Genomic DNA, 23090 nt, shown 5'->3' with positions numbered 1-23090 from the left:
AAAGCTCTGATCCATTTTATGGAAACGAGACAGGCCCAGGAGCCCCTCACTCAACCCTTCGTATGTGGAAAGGGTTTTCACCGATAACTGACACAGCTGTCTGCAGGATGTTTGCTAATGCACTTCCCAAAGCAGGGTTAGGATTTGCAGTAGGAGGTAAGGCAGGAATTGGCTCCGGCAGTCAGAAGATCCATGCCAGTGGGCCATGATGCAATCCTGCCCTACAAAAGTCCAGCATCTAGAAACAGGATCCCCTTCCCTCCTTCCCAGCACTTTTGTTATCCTGGCTTGTATTTTGAGACCCCCCCTGTGCTCCCAAACCATTTTCTGCTAATATCATCCATGAGTGGCTGATGCTGAATTGTGATCTCTCTCTCTCTCATCATAACCAAGTCCGCCCCAAGGCAGCTTCTGCTCTCCATAATGCTTCCCTATTTCTTCCCAAATTTCACTTCTTCTCTGTTCAGCACGCAGACCATAATCCCCTTCACCTCCCACCCTCCATGTCTCTTCACTGTAAAGCCACAGGAGAAAGGGATTTAATCTAGAATTATTTTGTTTTCCTACGGCTTTACATGTGTGTGCGATGCCAGATAAATACTAATAGACACCACTACGAAATACCCACTTTCCCGTAGGCGTCGTTACCTTATTTGGGAAAGAAACGTTAGGGTGCTGGTGGCCAGGACTGCTGCTCGCCGTCTGGTCCCACAGGGCTGGGGCTGATGGCTGTGCATGGGCAGGGCTCTGGTCAGCACTTGCAGGTTTCGTTGAGGCAGTTCTGCTGTCATGGCTTCCCTGGTCTAGGTCCCCGACATACAGCAAAAAACAAGCAGACAGACACAGTATTGAGGATACAGCTGGCACAGCTCCGTTCATGAGCAGCTGAAAATAAGTTTTCATCTCTAGCCCTGCCTTGAAGCTCACTGTGGCAAAACCTGAAAAGGTTTTGCGTTTCTTCTTTTTTTTTTTTTTTATTAACTGTGATATGAAAAAAATATTACTGCAGATTTTCTGCTGCTGAAACCCATCAGACTGTTCTGGAGAGGTGAACCCAAAGGCTAGGGTTCCTAATTTATCCTTAAATGGTGACAAAGAGAATTAAAACACCACATCCTGTTCACAGCCTATTTGCTCCTGCCTCTTCCACAGAAAAGATGAGAGATATTTCTCTCCCAGACACATTCTGAAGGCTCCAGGAGAGAATGAAGTTCAAAGCCATCAGTTTCTCTTGCATTCTCCCATCTATTTATTAAATGTAAAGGTTTTTTAAACCTCTTCATGCTCAATGCTTGAGGTCAAATTTGAATTAACATAATTTCATATATCATCCTTTAATGGAGAACAGTCCTGTGGAGCAGGAGGGGAAAGAAATATCCTTCATGAAGACACCCATTTCACCTCCTAATGCCTGCTGACATGCTCAAAACATGACTTGGATGAAGCCAGTGAAGATGGTTTTGCATTAAGAACTCAGCCCATTCAGTGATGCTGACACCAAGGAGGCGCTGGAAGGCTGAGGGGGAAGGAGATGGTTTTTTTGAGTGGCTTCTGTATTGCAGGTAGCTGGAAATTGGGTGAAGAACAACCTTCTCCAGAGGAAGACAATGAAGGGCTTCAATGTCATCAGAGCTTTTATTCAGAGCCAGATGTGAGCTGAACCCACAATCCCACCCAAATCTGGAAGGCTCCATGGACCCCTCACAGTCCCACAGTGTGATTGCTTCCCCATAAACGCTACCAGACAAAAAGCCAAAGGGGACACTAACTGTGCCTCACCAGGACACTTATGAACTAACACATGGCTCTGTAATGCTTCAGAGGTTTAGAGAAAGCACATTAATGGTGTTCAGGAAGGTCCTAAACACCATGTGGACACTTATAATGCTGCTTAGATAGAAGTTTGCAGCCAAACCCCCCGCAGCAATGATGAATATCCTACCTAACTTCTCAGACTCCTTAGAGATTGTAGAGTCAGAGTTTAGCCACAAAATCTCCTTAGTCATCTAAAGCTTATTTTCTATGCATGCCCAGACAGCCTTCACTAAGCTGTCAGCCATACTAGGGATCTTCTACAGTCAGCATTCAGGGTGCTGTCAATCTGTTTCACCAACTCTACAGCATCAGCCTCCACCTCCGAACTCATCGCTGCTGGCTCCCGTTTGCAGTCACTGAAGATCGAGTCATTGCAGTTGATGGTACTTCAGGCACAGTTTGGTCCATCCGAAAGCCGATGTCTATGTTTTGCCAGTTGATTCATGCCTTGAATTTCACTAACTGCTTTGACTCGATCTCCACCGATGACAACAGGGACCTAACCACCCAGTTGTCATGGAGACAACAACACTGGAAAGTCCTAAAATGTGACAAGGTGATGACACCCCATACTGACAGGAGGTGTTTAGAGTAGCCAAAGGAAAAGACCACAAAAGGGCCTCCCAACTCAAGAAATCAAGGCTCTGGTCTTCTGGTACCTGCTTCAGGAGCTGGCGAGGTGGCTGCCTCTGAGACCTTGTTGATGCTGCCAGATGATAAAGACAGAGATGCTTTACTAGTGGTGAGGGAGACGGATCCATTCAAAGGGGTAACAGAAATGTTGATGGTTCCAGGTTTGGTGGAAGAGGCCAGTCCCTGGACTGGAGAACTGGGAGAAGAGTGAGGCTGCTTGGCAACAGATGTGGGAGAAAAGACACCATAGTCCTTCAGCCCAGGGGGACGGCTGGAGGCTCTGGTGCTTGCAGTGGTGCTGGTCAACTGGTCTGACCGCTGGCTTGCCTGAGGTTCCACGCTGAAAGCGGATGTGACAGTAGTCCCTAAACTTCTTGGGGTGGTTGGAGAGCTGCTCATATGAGTGGGGACGGGTTTTGTAGCAGTAACGGCTGCTGAGCTTCCCAAGCTAGCTGGAGGGCTGATCTTCTGGGTCACGCTGAAGGTTGTAGTAGGGGTGGCTGTTGAGGCTCCGGAGCTGTTTGAAAAGCTGGCCTGCTGAAGCAGGGGGGTCAATGCCCTGTGGGTGGGTGGTGGGTTTCCCGTGTTGTTTGTAGGGATGATCTCTTTAACTGCAGTAGCTGATGTCGCAGAGGCAGATGGTGGGTTTCCTTGGCTGCTTGTAGGGGTGGTCCCTTGAACAGTGCTGGGTGGTATCACAGGCGCGAGTGGTGGGCTTCCTGGCTTGTGTATAGGGGTGATCCTTTGAACTGTGGCAGATGATACCGTAGAGGTGGATAGTGGGTTTTCTCCACTGCTTGTAGTGCTGGTCCCTTTCATCTTGCTGCTGTTTGTAGTCATGGTGATCTGTCCTTTTTCTCCTGGGCTTTCAGTAGCAGGCTTTGTAACATCCTGAGAGCTGACACCTATGGAAAAGTAAAAATGCCAAGATAAACTTTAAACTAAGGAAACTACCCTTGGTTTCCACCCAGAAAAGGTATTTGTAGAAATAAATGTTGAACAGAAACCATGAGTCATTCACTCAGGGCTTGTCTCATGCTCTCTGAACTCATACCAAATGCCACGTTCTGGTATCACCGTGTGCAGCAGAAAGCAGAGCAGAGGAAGAGGAGGAGGAGGAGGAGGAGGAAGCCTGAGCAACGTCCATGACAAACATAGTCAAACTCACAGGAGTTCAAGGGGGCAGGAGGGCAAGACCTGCTGGTTCCCAGAAGGCAGGTCTCCCTCAGATGGGAGGTGCACCAGCTCCCGTGCAAAGTGCTGCAAATCATTCCTGAAATAAAGTACATCCAGCCCTTGTAAGTGGCAGCCAAGGGACCTGCCAGGAGCTGTTTGTCCAACCGCCTTATGAGGGTCTCTCACATCCCTAAAGTGGTGAGGACCCTCAGATAAATAGACACTTCTGACCATTCCAAAAATTATATTCATTTGCAAGCTCAAGCTTTTTTTCTTTAATTGTTCACATTTCAACTTATGTTTTGTTTTCCCTCCCAAACTCAGATGATTACTATAAAAACATCATAAAATAGGCACTCTCGGTTAAAATCAGAGTCAAACCATTGAGGGCGGTGAGGCCCTGGCACAGGTTGCCCAGAGAAGCTGTGGCTGCCCCTGGCTCCCTGGCAGTGTTCAAGGCCAGGTTGGATGGGGCTTTGGGCAACCTGGGCTAGTGGAGGGTGTCCCTGCCCATGGCAGGGGGTTGGAACTAGATGGGCTGTGAGATCCCTTCCAACCCAAACCATTCTATGATTCTATGAAACTTTGTACAGACTGAAATTTCCAGTTGGATGAAGTGTGGAAACAATATTTATTCTACTTTCTTTGAAAGAATGGGTCTCCACTGGACAGAGTTTGCAAGTAAATACAAAAAACATTTTCTTGGAGCCGCATTATTTTAATTTTAAATTTAAAAAATTAAATTGAAAAGCTGCCCATTGCAAATATTATCACCAATCAACAGTCACACGCTTGTTTAGCTGATTATTTTACTATTCTGAAAAGCCTGAGAAAGTCACATTAAAATGTTGAAAGTAGTGCTCACTTTCAAATGAAAATCTTAAAAAAATAAAAATCAAAGGATGCATTTAGGAAAAGGAGAAGCAAACCAGGAAAATGAAGGGCTCCATCTACACGTACAACGCAAATCCCTAACGCCACCACCTGAACCGTGAAATTCCCATGTGTTTTTCCATGGTCTTTACCCTGCATTTGTACATTACGTAGAAATGCTACTTTAATCATGGCTTATTCGTTTTTGAGGAAATCCATGAAGAACTTCACTAAGAGCTGACATTACCTAAGTGGGAAAAAAGCTTGATCTCAAAGGAAAGAGGGTTGTCCATTGCTCAATTATCTCACATTATCATACATAAGGAGATCTGCACTTGGTTTCTGAAGAATACATTTTCAAATTATGAAACTGTTTCTCAGTACGGGACACAGCTGAAGGACAGCTTGCCAGACAACAGATTGCAACATCCCGCAATGGTAACACGTGGCATATTCACTACTAGACTGGATATAAAAACTTTTTCTGTTTGTAATCACTGCAGGAGTTCCATCAATTGCCACAGAGATAATTTCCCCCCATCGCACGTGGTAACCACCAGCCCTGGGCACTTGCTCAAATTCACCCCAGGAAAGGTTTGAGCAATTTTTCACCTTTCCGGAACGGCGGGCTGCGCTGAGCCATTTCATCCATGGATCTGTCTGGAGTCAAGACAACAACCTGATTTTGGGGGGGGTGGGTGAGTTTCTTCCATTTGATGACTGTGCAGAAGAGGGCTATTTTTTTTGCCCTGTGAGGCACTTGTATATTATTTCCAACCCTCCAAAACAGGAATCACACTTCCAAGGTTTGATTTTTAGCTGTATCCAACTGCTGCTCTCCAGAGATCTGCTTTGTTCTTCCACGCTGGCATACAGGCAAAGTATTTTCTTTTACAGAGCCTGTTTATTAGCACTGGTTGTGCTTCAAAGATCGAGTTTCTGAGATCCATACTGCTGGGGAAATCTAACCCCACCACGTCAGGACCCAGAGGCGTGGAGGTATGCTTGAGATATGACCTGGTGAGTGAGGTTTGGGATCCTGCAACAGGTCTGGGGTCCTGCAACAGGTTTGGGGTCCTGCAACAGGTTTGGGGTCCCACAGGAGCTGCCTGGGGACAGGGTGGGTTTGGAGGAGGCAGGGGGGCTATGGCTGGGCTCTGCATAGGCATCTCAACAGGGAAATGCAGAGCTGGGAGAAAAGATGTGCAGACCCCCTCCCGAAACATAGTTCCTATTCCTGTTTCTCCACAAGCTGCCATTTCGGAAAACACCATTAAGGTGTGAGCTTAACTGAAACTGGCAGCATGAATTATTTTAGGAAACCCTGGGCTTGTGAGAAAGCATCTCCACTACATCTGCGGGAAAAGAGCATTTGTGGAGATAAGTCATATTTCCCATAGACTGACCACTGTCTTCACGAGAAGAAGAGGTAAGGAAGCAAAACACAGGCATGGGGATCTCGCGGAGGAAACCCAGGTGTAAAAGATACGAGGGAGTTTTCATCTAGCCACCTCCTTTTAGCTGTATTATCAGCTCGCCCGGCTTGAATCCTCAGTGATGGTTGCACTAAGCTGGACACCAGGCATCCAGTTAGCCACAAAAGGGCCTATGCCATAAATAGGGCTGTAAAAGTTTGACAGGGGTTTTGAGAACAAGAGAGGTAAAAAAATAAATCCCCTAAAGGTAGAAACAATACAAAAGAGACGTAAATAAAGAAAGGGTCAGAAGGAAGGTGGAGGAAATCACCCACTGCTCTCACTTCCTTCTCATGCCCCGGCCCCATCCCGGAGAGGCAGGAAGCAAACATGCACTGAAGGAGAGGTGGAAAAGACAATTCAATTCAACTTGTTCCAAAAGAGAAAGGGGCAGGTCCATGCTTTGGCTCTGGGCCAGCCTCGGTGGCCAGCCGGGACCCCGTGAGACAAGAAACCAGCGTCCCTGCATTTCCCCATCCCACCTCGGGGAGCTGCACACACTTTTTTACCACTTTTAGCAAAAATTTTGGGAAAAAGACCAAAGTAGGGGGTCGTTCTGCTGATGGAGAAATCTGGTGGGATCTTCCAGGCTTGCCCTGGCTGGGGTGGTAGCAGGGTGTCTTTCAAGGGACACAGGGTGATACAACCCAAAAAGGCAACCGGGAGAAGAACTAAGACTCAAGCTGATGCTCACAAAGCTTACTAGCATTTTATCTTTCCATATCTCTGCATCCACTCCTAGCGCTCCTCTCCTGCTAAGGTCAAGAGATGTTAAAAAAAATCAATTTATTCTTCATCATTAAGCCAGACTCAGTGATTTAAGTGGGCTCAAAACAACTTGAAGAGCCAGCACACTTCTGCTTAGAAGTAGTGAGCCACCATGCAGGGGGTGGATGGATGGATGGATGGATGCAATGGGTGCTGACCACGTGGGCAGGTAGGACACCATCCATCCTACTACATGGGCTTGGCAGAGGTAAGGTGATGCTAAGTGCCACAGAGGTAGAAATCACTCTCCTTTGGTGGGTAATGACCTGCATCCCTTTGGCAAGTGGCATCACAAATGATATATGAGCCAGAAAACGCTTCACCACACCATTCCCTTCCTACAAACCTGCTCCTGCTGTATCGGGCTGGATGAGACCACTGGGAAGCCCAAAACTTGATCTGAAGTTTGGTAGCTCAGCTGGGCTGCTACCAAATTTTCCCTTCCCCCCTTTCTTCTTCCACAGCTGGCTTATCTCAAAGCAGAATATTTTGAAGATTTATTGGTGCTGGCAGAAATGCAATGGCTGTGGTGAACAGCAGCCATGGAGATGGCCACAAGCAGAGGAAATCCAGGCAGGTTGCAAACTTGACACTCCTCAAGACAACGTGCACCACTGTGGGCCAGACCCACAACATGCCAGTGGAGAGCAGTTGTGGCTATGGCTGGGTGAGATCCTCCTTCCATGGAGGATCGGCACCCCTATCCCTCCCCACACCTGTCCCCCAGTTTTTTGGCACCCATCCATCAGTTAAATTTACCTTCTCTCTTCAATTGCATTAAATTAAACTGTTTTCTCACTGCTTTTGCTCAAGGAGTGAGAAGTCACAGGGCTGCACACATTTCTGCAGTTTTATTGCTCTGGGCTTAATATTAGTGGTTTGTCCAGGGACTCCGTCTTACTGCAGCATTAGGAAAAATGTATTTTATTTAGACCAGGGAGAAACAAATTCCATTTTTTTGGTGTCTTGCAGGTTCACCACCTGCAGAATACCTGGCTATTGCAAACTCATTGCTCTCATTTTCAGAAGCGCAGTAAATAATTCCAAAGCAGAAACAAACGCAGAACAAGCAGCGAGAGCACCGCAAGCTCAGGAGTCACCGTTTTCCTTCCACGTGTGCTGTATCTCTTTCAAACACCACAGCACTATTTTTTTTTTTTTTTAATCTCTTCCTCCCTAACTGGCCACCCGTGCCAAATTTCAGCAGCGGACCCGGGGGTAATAAGTGGAAACGAACCCCTGTTTGCCTGGGCTGGTAGCCAGTATTGCCTGACGACTGTCCTCAACAGAAGAAATGAAAAGGATCTGGTCAAAGCAGGAGAAAACCCCTGTAACCACAGACTGATGATAATAACAGCCAGACAGGACAGGATTATGTTCGGTGCCCCTTTAGCATGAACATTACTCACAAAAGATACTATACGTCCTTTCACAGGAAACAAATGACCCTTTCATGCCATGAGCCCTGGAGACGAAAGGATTTAACGCATGCCATAAGAGAGAAGGAGGATGGAGGAGAGGTCCTCTAAGCTATCACTCCCTTTACCAGGAGGAGATCCTTTCCAAAAGAAAGTTAATTTGAATTTCGGCCAGAGTCCCTCACCCTGTTTTCCAGAAGGCAGAAAAACTATCTGCCCCTGACCTTCCTGGCTGCATTTTGGCAGGGCAAGGCCACTTACTTGATTTCACTTTTCGGACCATCATCAATTTCCTCATTTTAAGGAAAGTGAGAGTAATATGGGAGCTACCAGTGTATTTTGACAGCAGTGGTTGCAGTGAGTCTAATGCTTTGGTCTGCACCTCTCCTGTTGCACATATCACTCAGAAAACCCCAAATCCTTGCACTTGCGTGCTGGGTGTGGGGTAGACCCACAGGAGAAGGTGCAAGCCCTCCACGCGTGCATCCGTGTGTATGGTGGCCAAACAACCCGGAGGGAATGAGTCCACTGCAAAAACATGATTTCCTTTCCGGATATGTGTATCCCATGACCGTGTCTGCAATACGGTGTCTCCACGATGGGGACAGCCCCGGACGGGAGGGAACTTTCCCTTATTGCTAGCTATCAAGATGGGCTTGTTCGGCCCCCAGTGAGCAATATCTGGGAGGCTGGAAGTGCCACTGTCGGTCCCCACTGTTATGTGCACTCACGGACAGGGCTGGTGCGGGAATACTCTGGTCAGGAGCTGCTGGGATGTGAAAAACCACCCCAAATGTGAAAGGAAAGGCATTCTGGTTTGTGCCAGTGCAGCTCCTTGCAATATCAGTCGAGGGCCACAATTTTCAGCTGCTATGCACCACCACTAACCATGCCTTGAAGTGATGCTCTGGTTATAACATCGTTGCAGTAGATGCATGGTACTTTGCAGGCTGGGGAAGATGCTCGGGGGGAGCAGCTTGTTTGGAAAGGTCATGTCCTAGAGTACAAAAAGAGAAGCAAACTGGCACAAAATGCAAAGCGAAAGGACATGTCCTGTCCCTCCTCCCCTCAGCCCACCCAAAGCCACCACCTCTCCACGCAGCTCCTCTGATTAATTCCCTGCCCAACAGCTTCCCGCTTCCTATTTTGGTAACGCCTCCCCCCGCATCCATCTTGTTGAAACAGCTCAGATTGGCTAAAATTCTATTAATAGTGAGAAAAGGAAACCCAAAAGAATAACTTAGGAAATGGTGGGTGACACACCCCACGCCGGCAGGCTGAGCCCGGATCAGAGCCTTACGCCAGCCGGCTCCTGCTCCTCCCAAGGCGGGATGAGAAAGCTGAGGAGCCCGAGCAACCCAGGGAAGGGGAAGGGATGTGAGCCAGGCCTGAGGAAGTTCTTATTTGCCTCCCCTTCTTTGCAGCCTTTCCGGATTAAATAGGGGCAACGGGTTGAATTTGTCAAAGGGAAAGCGGGGGCTGAGGCTCCAGCGGTGGCCTTTGCTAGGAGAAAGAGTGTGCCAAAGCCAGTGAGGAGGCGTCTGGTCTTTTCTTTGCATCGCAAGAGGCTCCTGGGCAAAAGGAGGGTTTTATCCACCCGCTGCAATGCAGCCGTGACTGAGCTGGAGCAAAGACCAGTCGCTGCAGAGGACAGGAAATTTGTCACCTCCTTTTAAAACTGTGAGAGCGATCAGATTGGCAGAATATCACAGAACGGCATTATTTATCCTGGAATTAAGCTGGGCTACCAGAGCAAATGGTTACCTCACAGCGTTTTAAAATTTTGCCTGCGTAGAGGCTCTCTCCCTTTCGTCTGCTGAGGGAAAGGTGGGCTCCAAACAGCACCATCCTCCCTAGCTCCCTGCCGAGATTTCGGCGAGGGATGTGGTGCGAGGATGCTGTTAGCATGCACGCCACCTTTCGCCCTTGCAAAGAGGCACTCTCCACGTCAGAAGGAGAGTGCCTCTTCCAAACTGGCATCACCCAACCCCTTTGCTGCCAATCTCACCATCAACGTTATGAAATGTTTTCACCCAGGCTAAAGATCAACCTGGTTTCCCGGGTGAGAAGATAGGGAAAGGTCCAACAGCCGCTTCCAGAGCATTTTCAGACTCTAATACATCAGTCCAATTATCCAGTGCAGGGATGTCTATCCTCTCCAAAAACCCTGCCAGAATAAAAACTGCTGCAGAACAGTCTTGATAGAATGGCACTGCAAAATATTAAAGATGAGACCTAATGTCTGGTGCTACAGTATCATCTGGGAAGGAAACGAGTATGTCTGGACTCTGATTTAAAGCCACCAGGCTTGTTTTTAGCCAGGAACCTCCTTTACCCCACTGTGAAAAGGCTCTAATGAAAAGACCCTCAGATCGATACTGTTTAGATCTTGCATGCAAGTGACAGCGAAATCAAGGCAGTAACACTGACACGTGTCCTCTTCTCTGCTGTCAAATGAAATGAACCTGCAGCCACAGCTTCTGTCCTGAAGGACTTGACTTACCCAATGAGCCCTTACTGGCTGGATATGCAGGGAGAAAATGGATGTGCTTCAAGCCCTGAGGGGTTTTGCTCCATCTCCTGATGAAGAGGAGCATCCAGGGCTTCCTCCTGCTAGCCTGCAGATACCCCTTGGCTGGAGATTTGGGGCATGTCCCTGCAGCACCTTAGCATCATTCTGAGGACTCTTATCAGTCTGCAGGATTTTGCAGTCACTCACATCCCTACAGTAGCCAAAAGCCACTCTGTTTTAATTCAAACCTGGGAAAATTTTAAGTTGTCCCTATTTTACCCAGTGGAAGTAACCCTGAAGCTCAGAGAGCAGGAATTGAACCAAACCTCTTGCAAGCTTTGGCTGGTCCATCCCTTCTGTTAGATCTGCCTGACTTTATTTTATTCACACAACAGCCTTTAAACCTCCTTGATTTTGACCAAGAAACCCATCTGCAGCCTGAGACGCCTTTCCTGCCAGGACTGCAACACACGTCCCCAAAATACGGGTTCTGATGAAGTGGCATTTTCTGACGAGAAACCTGCTTCATTAACAAATTCTCCATCAGCTCTTTCTGCAACTATTTGAGCCAGCTCAGCTTGCCTGCTGTTTCATTTGGAAGTATGACAAATATTAAAATTAATCATCCCAAGACATGTCTCCCTACTTGGACACACTCCTCTTCCCCTGCAGCCCTGACACCTCTCCTTCTTGCTCCCTTGGTCCCTCTAAACACCACATTTGGGGAAGCAGAAATGGGTTCATTTGCTGTACTAATTAATGACCAGACAGTGGATTTGAGGGAGCAGAACTATCATCTCAGCACTCCTCACTCCCATCTTCTCAAAAACATTGTTGTTGAATTGTCTTCCATGCCACGCTTGGACCTTTCCCATATGTCTCCTCCAAGACTGCTTATTGCCAGAAAATTGTGATCAGAAGCATCTTTCACCCAAATGGACCCAACTGGTCCACCCCAGGGAGTGCTCCATCCCATGGCCAGCTCCAGCCAGAGGCGAGGGATGCCAGTGGTTGGAGGAAGCACGAGTCCAGCCTCTCTTACGAATAAACATAGGACATCCTATTTAGGATTGTGTCTCCACGACTCTTCCCATGGAAAGTCTGTAGCTATCTAAGAAGTGAAGGGAAAGATGAAAAAATAATCAAAAGGAGACAGGAAGACCAATGTGGAAAACTAAGGCTCCGAAATCCTTCACACAAGGTTGTCAAGGAGGCAAACAAACACAGACACACATGCACAGCTCCATCCACCCCAGCCCCAGACATTTTTCATCACCAAGCCTGGAAACATCCTCTTTCCATCGGGGGCTGACGGGATTTGTAAGGGGCCCGGCTCCAGCCCAGCACCTTTCCCCGGCTGCAAAATGAACCATGGACTCTTTGCAGCCCAAACAGAAATGCCTCATCATGCAGGAAACGGTAGCGGAGCTGCTGGAGCGGAAACACGGGGAGCATGAGCCAAAAAAGCCGCACCTCCCAGCCTGACCAGACCCTCCAAAGCACAGAACGTAGCCATGCTCCTGCCCTTCTCCTGCCTCCTTTACACCGTTAGCATGGAGTTGTCCCCTGATGACCTTGCTGCTTCGAAGCAAGATTTGTGGCAGTACAGCCTACTCCTGTATCAAGCGACCATCAATCACCCATCGGCTGAAGGACACGATGTCTGGTACATTTAGCACTGAGACCCCTCTATTTTGGCAAAAGTCACCCAGGGACTTTGGAAGAAACTCAAGGTTTACACTGAGTAATGGGCCACAAAAGTCACTCTGCAGCAAGGTAAAGCCCAGCTACCTCTGGCCCTAAACAACAGCCGTGAATCAAAGCGACACTGAAAATCACCAGAATGTCATAAGACACAACTTTGTTATACACTGAACATTTGGGATTTTTCTTGTATAACTTTCATGCTGCAAGTCTTCAAGATACTCTTTCGGGCTTTTGTCTGCCAACATGAATGTTAAAAAAGCCTGTTTGGGTTTTTTGTTTGTTTGTTTGTTTGTTTTTAAAGTAAATAGATTAAAAGCCTAGATTTGTATGAATTTAGACAGGAATCTCAGGTCCACAGGAAGGACTGAGAAACTAAGACTAGCAGATTGGCAATGCCACCCTGAGTCCATGAGGAGACCGCCCAGCTTCACCACCTCTCTCCAGCAAGGGTTGAAGGCTGGCCCACCAATTGACTTCAGCAGTAAGGAGCACTGAAGCTGTCAGCAAGGTGGTGGTAAGGAGCCCTTCAGAGAAGCCAACACTAAGAGTTGCTTGGCCAAAGCCACCAGTTTGCTCTTGAGGGCTGAACTGTCACATCACAACAGCTCCTCCTGGAGACCTGACCTCCTTTCTCCAGCCCTACCACAGAGCTGCTGCTCACCACATGAGGATGGCTGGGAGGACAGATTTATTCATCGAGACAGAGAAGTTCCTCCCTATGCTTTTCACCCCAGAAAGATGATCATCCCTTGCTGGTTTTTCCTGGAGGACTACTCCAGACAACTTGAGAAGTAGTGAGGACATAAGCCTGTGAGACAGGAACTAATTTTTATTCAGCCTGATGGCTTGTCTACACAGAGGTACTTGGGAAAATTAATCTAAAATTAAAAGAAGGTATGATTTCAGAGTGGATTAGTCAAAGTGCACACAACCCACCAGGTGGCCACTCTTGTTCAGCTTTAAATCAGCCCTCATTTAATTTAGCCAAAATGAAGTAGCTTAAATCAAATTAAAGTCTCCTTAGCTCTGAAAGCTGACAAGGAGGGAGCTGATGCAATTTTAAAAAGTCCATTCAGGAGAAATCTGGTGTTGGTCCCCACACAAACAAGCCCCCAAATATCACATTGGGCACTGACACTGACCAAACATCGGGGATGGGGCATACCTGCCTTCCCAGCTCAGGTTGGCGTTTCCCCATTCCTGGAGATAGAAAACGGTGATTGACATCAGATTTGATGTCACATGGTCAGCTCTTGTCATTTGCTCAGTTTTTGTCATGGAGAAAGGCAGGACAATGAGAAGACAGTGGACAGACCCCACTGCAGGACTGGGGGGTGGGTGCATGGTGCAGCAGGCAGTGGGGTCCATCCACCGTCTTCTAGGACAGGGTAGGCAAGTGGACAGAGAGGCAAGGTGGGCTTGTGTATCCACAGCGAGAAGCAGCCTCGCTGCTTGGCATGGGGAGACAGAATTCATCGCCTTGCCCTCCTCTCCAGCTGGCTGGTTTCATATTTGGGTTCATGTTGAGCAATGCGGGGAAGGAGTTGGCCCTGAGCTACTCATCCTGCTGGCTGAACCTCTGCCAGCTGGCCAGCACTGGGGAAGGGTTGTCTAATGTCACGCAAGTTAGGCACCGTGCATCGGCGATGTGTTTAGACTCTATCCATGAGAGATGAGGGCCACAAGGGTCTTGCAAAGCAACAAATGTGCAGATCTCCTGTGGGTAGGTTTTGCAGCCAAAAAGTCCCCAGTTTTTGTAAGAATCACAGTAACTCTTGAAATGAGGAAGGGGAGTAGAGGAAATATGTCCCTTCTTGTGGCGGGGGCTCTTCCTAAAGGGAAAGAGTCAACCCCAAACCCAAACAGGGACTATTGGCTTCTCTGTGACCTCACAGACCAACAAAGCCAGACCACAGAGGGACATTAAAGCTGGCATTAGCAGCAGGGGTCTAATGCCCAAACTTGTGCCATTGAAATTAAGGATGCCAACCTCAGCTGGAGGCTGATGCTTGCTGAAGGCCTGGCATGGAGGAGGTCCAAGCTGCAGCCCTAAGGGGCAGAAAACAAGAGGAGAGACTCCAAACTTAAAGGAACAAGGAGACCTCAGCGTGGTCACAGGTAGCTCCGGTGCAAGAGGAAATAAAATGGAGATGGGTGACTGGAAGGTCAGTTTGTGCTGGCACACAGCACCGCTGCAGCGTTGCAAAGCGTTGTCCCCCACTTGTTGCACTTCCCTTTCCTCCCCATCTCCCCCAAAGATTTACAGCAGGAATCTACAACAGCCTTTGCCTGCTCCTGCCACCAAGGTTTTTGGTGGGGAGGCTGCCAGGCTCTGGCGGGGCCATGGTCAGGGCAGGACTCAGAAGATGCTTGCCCACCCTATGGGCAGAAAGGCCCAGCTGAAAAGCGATGGCGAGGAGGCGATAAGATCTGAAGCCTCACCCTCCTTTGTACACTCATTGCCTTTGATGAGTCAGACCAAATTTATGCCTTCCAGCCAGCGACTTTATTTTTACCCTTTTTGGGGTCTCGAGTCACATTGCCTTGTGCAGCCCATCCATGCATTGCCCACCACCAAGCCAGGATGGACCCAAAGACAATGACCTGAACACTTCTTGGACTTGATGATCCTTATGGGTCCCTCTCAACTTGAGATATTCTATGATTCTATGATCTTTGGTCCTTTGAGACTCAAAGGTGCTGTGATGTGAAGTGGCTAAAGACACAAGTGATGCCACGTAACACAGGAGCCATGTCCAAGAGGCACTAGTGACCTCATCAAGCATCCCATTTTTGGGTGATTCCTAGTTAAATATCCATTCCCCAGTGCCATCTGCTTTGCTGCTCATTCAGGCTACACTGGGGACAGGTTCCTCCGCAGGCACATCTGGGACACCTGCAAATCTTCACCGACATAAGACCTGCCTCCGCACGCCCCTGACCCCATGTTTTTGCAGAAGAGCCAAGCTGGATGGCAGGATCTCTCCCTCCACCACGATCAGTCCCCCATGACCTTGGCTAGCCAGGGTTACTGAGCCAGCAGCCCAGAGATTTCCTGTTAACGCTGTGAGGAGGGCTTCACATTTCCTTGGGATCCTTTGTGTGTCAGTGCTATTTTGGGTCCCACCTTTTTTTCTTCAGCTCCCCACCCACACCTCCCTCAGGGTGGGGTCTTCCCGGATAATTTGGAGCTCTCTATATATACACATGCATATACGTATGCACCTACATATATTTATATAGCTGTGCATGTGAGTTGAGCCTTCGGGCATTGATTGGACACAGTGGACTTGGCAGGAGGCTCAGTGCTATTCTTTAGGTGGGGAGAGCCTAGGAAGGGAAGGACACAGCTAACCCTCCCTCCTATTCAAAACTATTTAAAGACTGTCTGGCACAGAGTTTCTTTCCCACCAAATGGCTCCAGTGACGATCTGGCTTTACAGGCTGTGTAATCTGATCAACTTCTATTGTTGGCAAATTCATAATTGCCTCATTATTTAACTCTCCTGAAACAGTCAGTTTTACAGAAAAAGAATACCCATTTTAGCTCTTTTTTTTGGTTAGTTTTATTTTTCAAGAGCACTGGGACTCAGTTTCCATTTGAAGAACTTCTGTTCTTCAACAGCTCCTGCTCTTCTTCTCCTTAATATAATACTCGTGATCACATGAATCACTGATGAAAGGTGCAAACAGTGAGAGATGACCTTTTCCAGTGCTGTCCTAGTGCAGGATTCGCCAACACAGCATATTTATTACCCAGTGGCCTCTTTTATGAAGCTGTGAGGAGCACAAGTAGAGAAGCCCTAACCATTTACCCCCAGAGAGGAAGGATGCTCTTGTCAGCGCTATGTGCTGGCTCACATCCTTGCTCAACCACAACCCTCTGAAACAACCCTGGTTACATTTCTTAACCTCTTCCTGCCTCAGTTTCCCCTGTCTCTGCATGCAAGAGTGGATAGATTTTGGATAGAGGAGCTGTCTTCATTTACGGGCTGGTCCAGCACCTTTCTAACCAGGGCCCCAACCTTGGTTAGGTGCCAGAGCAATACAAATAATTACTAATCGTAATCCCCATGGGAGTCTATTACATTATGGTTCAACTTCCTCCCAAACAATTGCTCCTCTTCCTTGCTTTGTATGTTCTTCAAAAGAAGCGGCTGCTGTGCTTTAGGGCTGGGACACCAGCCGCAGTAAACATACACCCAACGTTCCTGCTCAACTGGGCCTGGGCAGCAAAAAGAAGATAAATCTGATTTAAGACAATCACATTGTGGGTAGGAAAAAAATTGAGAGCTTAATGGAAATGGCAACCTAGCAGCACTAAACAGCGTTTATCCTAAGTCCCTTAGGGCACATTTATTCACTGTTTACAGGATGATCTTACTCAGAAAGAGCAAGAAATGTCAAGAGCAGAAGTGCCAACTGGTCTTAGGGCTCACAACATCTTTACTCAGAGAGTGGTGAAGGTCCCGACACTGCAGGAGCACTCAGTTGAGGGAAGCAGAGATTTACTGTGGACACAGCTTGCCAGTACTTGGACTTTTCCCTGCTTTCTGCCTATGCTGCAGGCACCCTGCTTGCACCACCCAAAAGGTGCATAAAGGGAAAGAAGACCTGTAAGTGGGCAGAAAAATGCCACTGGTCCACAGCCAGTCCTGGGCTGAAGCTGGCCTATCCACTGGGTGTGTGGGCCAGGCAAATTGTTCTTGTAGGGTACACAGAGTATAGGAGCACCCCAATCCCATAGGTATAGGTGCAATATCAAACTCCTATGGGAAGCGGGAACCCAAAATATCAAGTCTCAACAACAGGTGGGATGGCAATGCAGAGAGGCCATCCCAAAGTAGTTTGTGCTGGGTCATGTTGGAACAGAGTGGGCTTTGGGTGGGCTCACTTGAGGTCCTTGGGTCCTCATTCAAGCAGTCAGCTTGCTCTGAAACACATGGTGGTACATCTCTGAGGAGGCTTTTCCATTGCCAGGACCTGAAATTTAGGCCTACACAGCAAGTAGCAAGTGGAGAAGGAGAAAAGGTCTCACTTATTAGTTGGCCAACTGGCCTGACTTAATGCTGACGAAGAACAATGCATATTTTGGTTACCCCTTCCAAGATGGAGCCTGCAAAGGCTCTAATTAGTCAATTAAATGTGGCTTTGTCACAGGAGATGAGACACAACCGGGATCAGCCAGCTGGGTTCTTGGCTGCTGAATGACATTGTCTTTCCAGCCCAATGACCTCATTGTTATGACTCAATAGGGTAACAATGTTGTCCACCCAGCAGCCCAGCAAGGAATGGGATTCCTGCGTGGTTACAGCTGAGCAGAAGAGCATGGGAAGTTGTGGGAAGTCGCCGGGTTGGGGATGCAGTACTTTGCACTCAGTGCAAGCAGGCTGCGGTAGGTTTTAATGGAACAGTTGCACACTGAGAAATTCCAGCAAAAAATATATGGTACCTATTGGAAAGGAAAGCTCACAGTCTGGTTGGAAAAGATGCCTGTCCATGTCATCTTTTGAGCTCAGGGCTTCACTGACATCCTCCTTCCACCATAACCCTTCTCTCCAGGGCAGCGTCTGGCAGTCGTGCCGCAGGGCAGGCCACGGCAGGGCAAGGGAAGGGAGCAAAGGAAGCAGGAAGGAAGAAGGAACTGCATCCCCTCCCTGCTGTTAATCATCCTCCGCTTTCTCCTAAGAGAGGCCGGCAGGTCTGCAAACCCCACGTTGGTCTCCCATTTTGGAGGGGACCCAGAGAAGTGACCCACCGCTCTGGGTGTGGAAGGAGGACGTGGGGCTGGGCTTCGTGATAATATCCAAATTACTCTGCTCCCAGGATGGCAGAGACCAGATCCTGCGTTTGGCTCAGCAGTGAAACTCTGACACATCGGCTTGGACATTTCCTTTAGAAAACCGAGCTGGAGCGGTGGTGGGCTTGGAGATGGGAGGAGAGAGCAGGGACTGCAGGTCAGATCCATGATAGGACCCGCAGAAAGCCATCAGCAGAGGAGAGTGAGGGAGAGGGAACTGAACTGGAATTCGGTGGGTGCTGCTGGTTGCAATCCTGGAGCTGGGGGGTAGGTATGGGGAGGGCGAAGGAGAGCAAATGCAGCCCCACACTGGGAATGTGCTACACTGGTGAACAGCTCTGTCATGTTTGCAGGTGATCGCTGCTAAATCAAAGCATGGCTTTGCTGCAAAAACTGCCCTATTTTATGAGATACAAGAAAACCAGCATCCCTGATTATAGAAAGGCACTGATTACTGAAAAATCCCCACACAGCCTTCAAATCCACATTCGGAGAAGCACCGTCAGATGTGCAAAAAGACCCTCCTGCTACCCTGAGCCCAATCTCATGCAGATGTCTCTGGAAATTATTATCTGGGCAAAACACTCCTTCACTCCAGTCAGGGCAGCTCTCAGAAATCAAGCCCTGAGCCTGCTGACCATGGGGGCAAGAAAAAGCTGAGGCATCAAAAACAAACAGCGGTTTTAGCAATGCTTATTGATAACCCTTGGTAACTGATTGTATCATTGCTTTAAATAATTAATAACTAGCAAGCCAGACACTGTTCTCTGGTGCAAGCTCCTGGCCCCTGTTAGCTGGGGTCACTTAGCACATGAGCATCTCTGCTTGTCCATCACCATCTGGGTTCCCTCCAGTACCCAGACTTCTCTATGTGGGCCACAGCGTCACGGATGAGAGGCTGAAATGCCCAAATGATGCAAAACAACAGAGCCAGGTCCTTCGCCCAGCAAGCTTCTGCACAGCACAGCGGCCAAATAAATAGGACACGCATGCTGGCAGCCCGGCGTTGCATTTTGAGACTATGGACGCAGCAGATGGCTGAGTCTTTTGCTGCTGCAGATTTGAACCAGCTCTCCCAAACAGGAGCAGAACCATGTTGGAGAAAAGCAAGAAGTGGAGCAAATGCCCATCTTGCAAACAGCACAGATGCATGGCGGGCTGAAGGCACCTGCGATGGAGATGAGTTACAGCACCAGGACGCTCAGCACCGCGCTGCTGCACGCGCACACAGATTCTCACCCCTGGAAAGCTGGCTCAAAACCCGATCCAAACCCTGATATTTATTGCTACGGAACAAATGCATTTTTTCCTAATCTATATTATCAAGGAGAAGGCTCCTCCTTTTCCCACTCTTCATAGTTTTGTAACTACATGGTAACAGCCATGGATTGAACAGGCTGGGACAATTTGCTGGGACAATTTGCTGGGACTTTGGGAAGTTCTGCAAGGTCCAGGTGGCACCAAGTTGCTATAAGTCATTCCCTGCCTTTTGGGGGAAGAAATACGGAAAATCTGCCCACAGGCATCTCACACACATCTGTCCATCTCGGCAAAGAGCAGTCTTTTTGCTTAAAACAGGAGCCAAGAGATCTGAGGGTCTTTCTCTTCTTCTATGAAACACATTCCTGCCGCAGGAATACCTTTACCCACTTCAGAGGCAGGCTGTGAGCAGATTTGGGCAGAGGCAAAATCTTATTACCCCTTGCTCTCTCCTGTCCCCCGACGGGATGCGTGCCTCTGCTCAGACCAAGCCAAAATCCTTGCAGAAACAACTCACCAGCTGCGCTTTTCTTACCCTTCCCTTCCCCAAGCCCCCCGCTGCGATGAGCGTCAGCCTTCAGGATGGGAGTAAGTAAATAAATAAATAAAGTGCAATCCTAAAAGTGCTCTCCAAAAACCAGCTCCAAAGCCAATTTGCCTGCAGAGGTTTCCTAGCCCTGATCCCACTCACCCATCCGCATTATCAGCCCCCTTCTTGCAGCACCTCAGGGTACCAGTTTTCCTGGGCAAGACAGAAATAAACCCCTGCCCCAAAACTGCTTCTGAGCTGGATTATAAGGAAACCCTCCTTAAAAGGCCAGCTGGGCTGTGTTCTCCGGCTCGGGGCAGCTCCCAGCGCCTGGTCCTGGGGAAAGCAGCTTATATCCCTGCATCGCTGCTGCCCCCCCGGGCAAGCCCCTTCCTAATCAGATTGGAGCGGTCCCGCCAGACACGCAAAACGCTTTCACGGAAGACAAAGCGGAGAGCTGCAGCCCTCATCCACCAGCTCAAACACAAATACAGCCCCGAAATAGCCGGCATTCCTTTGGCATGGCTGTCCCCCAAGTATTTCTCATCAAATCTGCACAGCACACACGGCTTCTTCTTTTGGTGATTTCCTGACTTTTTTTTTTTTTTTTCCGGGGGGCTTTTTGCAGGTTTTTATTGGGACTGTAAGTGGGATTTTTCTGTGTAAGAGCACAGCTGAGATACAGAGTCATATTGCAGCAGAACCTCAGCAACCACCACGCCAGAGCTTGGCTTTGGGTTTTGTCCAAAATGCACCAGCTCTCCGTGGTTCCCCTCCCACTTTCCCACTGGTAAGCACCATGCTGGGGCTCTGCAGCCATCCTGATGTCTATCCGGTTGTTTGTGCCATGTCCTGCGATCACGGGAGTTTCTGCGGTGGCTGGGCAGTGCGTGCAGAGGGTCCTGCAGGTGCTGCTCACAGGGCTGAGTCACTTTTCTTCCATCAGAGATACCGATGAGACGTCGTAATCTCCGTTTCTAATGTGATCAGGGGAAGGAGAGCCCTGCTTCCTTGGGGGCTGGCTGTGCCACCAAAAACTCTTTAAAACACCCAAAACTTTACCCCACACAGCTGTCAGCTACCCATGGCCAGACTTCATAATAGGACTTCCTTTGCCAAAAGAACAGCTTTTTTTTCCAGACTTGGCTGCCGTAAATCACCCCCCAGCAGCTGAAGCCATGATTTGGAGGAACACTGATGTGGAGAACGTGGATGGTGATGGGCGATAGGCTTTGTGCTTGGTTGTGCAGCCCACAGTGGTGGTTGTAATGGCCATCCTTGCCCTCATTAGGAATTGCTAAACACTATCCCATCCACTATCAACCTTCTCCTTGTTGGAAAACCCCACAGAAAATAGAGTTTTGGGTGAGATGGTAAATTATGGACCAGACTTTGAGAACCACTCACCATGGCAGAGCTTCTCTGGAGCATGACAACCATGGGATATTGCTCCTCCCAACAGCCTGAGAGGGACTTGGCCTGATGAAATGCAGAGTGAGGACTGCAGGATCTGGCCCAGAGTCTAGAGTGAGTCCAGAGGAGGCCACAAAGATGATCAGAGGGCTGGAGCACCTCTGCTATGGAGACAGGCTGAGACAGTTGGGGTTGTTCAGCCTGGAGAAGAGAAGGCTCCGGAGGAACCTTAGAGCACCTTTCAGTACCTGAAGGGGCTACGGGAAAACTGGAGAGGGACTGGTTACATGGGCGAGTAGTGATAGGACAAGGGGTCATGGCTTTAAACTGAAAAAGGGTAGATTTAGGTTAGATATTAGGAAGAAATTCTTCCCTGTGAGAGTGGTGAGGCCCTGGCACAGGTTGCCCAGAGAAGCTGTGGCTGCCCCTGGCTCCCTGGCAGTGTTCAAGGCCAGGTTGGATGGGGCTTTGGGCAACCTGGGCTAGTGGAGGGTGTCCCTGCCCATGGCAGGGGGCTGGAACTAGATGGTCTTTAAGGTCCCTTCCAACCCAAACCATTCTATGATTCTGTGAATGATGTTAGTGCATCCTCCATCTTGAGCTGGGCCTAACTGCAGCGTATCAGACAACTTTATCAGCCTTAACTGACATGTCATAGCAGAAGCAGATGTGTCCACACCATGGAGGTGATACCCCAATAGCTGTAATGGCTACGGGCAGAGCAGTGATGGCAGGAGTGGTAATTGCAATCGTCTTGGTGGCAATAATTGCTCTTGGCAGCTTCCTGTTTAATGAAGGTGTCCTCAAGACACTGCACCGAGGATGTGTCAGTTGTCAAGATTTCTTTTCCTTCTTTTTTTCCCCTGTGATTGTTACCTTAAATGGCAATGTTTTATTTGTCAAGCCTGTTGGAGAAAATGCTCTTATGTAGGATTAGCAAGGAGATGCATCGAAATAGGCTGGATGAAGGGCTCCAGGCTCCACCAGACTTTGCAAAATTGTCAATAGTGTTTTACTTTGGAAAGAAGAGGAGAAATTTTTATCACTCCCATCCTCCCTGGACCCCCATGATAGGCATGCATTGTGGATGGATGGAGATCCACCAGGATCTACTCGGCTACATTCTTTTCCTGGACACAAGAAGGATTGCCGCAAATCAGCCTTGTCCCATTGGGAAAGGGTGTGTGCACTGCCATGGGCCACAATCCATCATGGCCAAATCTCCTCCTAATTTGTGAAAGGCCAAATTTTGTCATCCTGCACCAAAGACAAGATTAAATACATTGCAACAGGACTAAACCCAACCAGGACACCCATGGCACTTGGGGAACTTGGATTTTCCAACACTAAATGGGACTGGATTTGGATGCGAGACAAAAACTGGGCAGCCAATGAAAGGATGCCTGATTAATTCTTGCTTTTCTTTCCTTTAATCACTGTCTGCCCACGTTATGGGCAGATATCCAGGGTATCCAGACACTAAGCGTGGGTTCTTCTGCCTTCAGCTAGATGGTCAAAAATTATGAATATAAACCTTCGACTAGCCGTTTAAATTCTCTCTGCAGATCAAGGACAGACATATTCAGCTGCTCCATCAACAGTTAATTCTAAGCTGCGAAAACAACTGGAAACTGGCAGCTTAAAACCAAAATTGCTTCCTCTCCCATTTTAAACAGTAAAAGTGAGTTTTAAGGGAATGACTCCTGTTTAT

General features: G+C 48.5%; 1 protein-coding gene across 4 annotated transcripts in view; it reads right to left on the bottom strand.

Annotated features, from left to right (window-relative positions):
• Window positions 1-23090, bottom strand: part of PODXL (podocalyxin like) — a 45435-nt gene that overhangs the window by 12869 nt on the left and 9476 nt on the right. For all 4 annotated transcript variants that reach the window (XM_054844883.1, XM_054844893.1, XM_054844902.1 and 1 more), the window contains exons 2-3: window positions 2475-3353; window positions 649-803 (exon numbers count right to left, since the gene is read on the bottom strand). In XM_054844883.1, the coding sequence (XP_054700858.1) occupies window positions 649-803; window positions 2475-3353 (1034 nt within the window). The remainder of the gene's footprint in view (window positions 1-648; window positions 804-2474; window positions 3354-23090) is intronic.

Source organism: Grus americana, chromosome 1 (assembly GCF_028858705.1).
Source record: "Grus americana isolate bGruAme1 chromosome 1, bGruAme1.mat, whole genome shotgun sequence".
Classification (NCBI taxonomy): Eukaryota; Metazoa; Chordata; class Aves; order Gruiformes; family Gruidae; genus Grus; species Grus americana.
The sequence above is the reverse complement of the archived record's forward strand: the minus strand, read 5'-3'. Positions and strand labels throughout refer to the sequence as shown.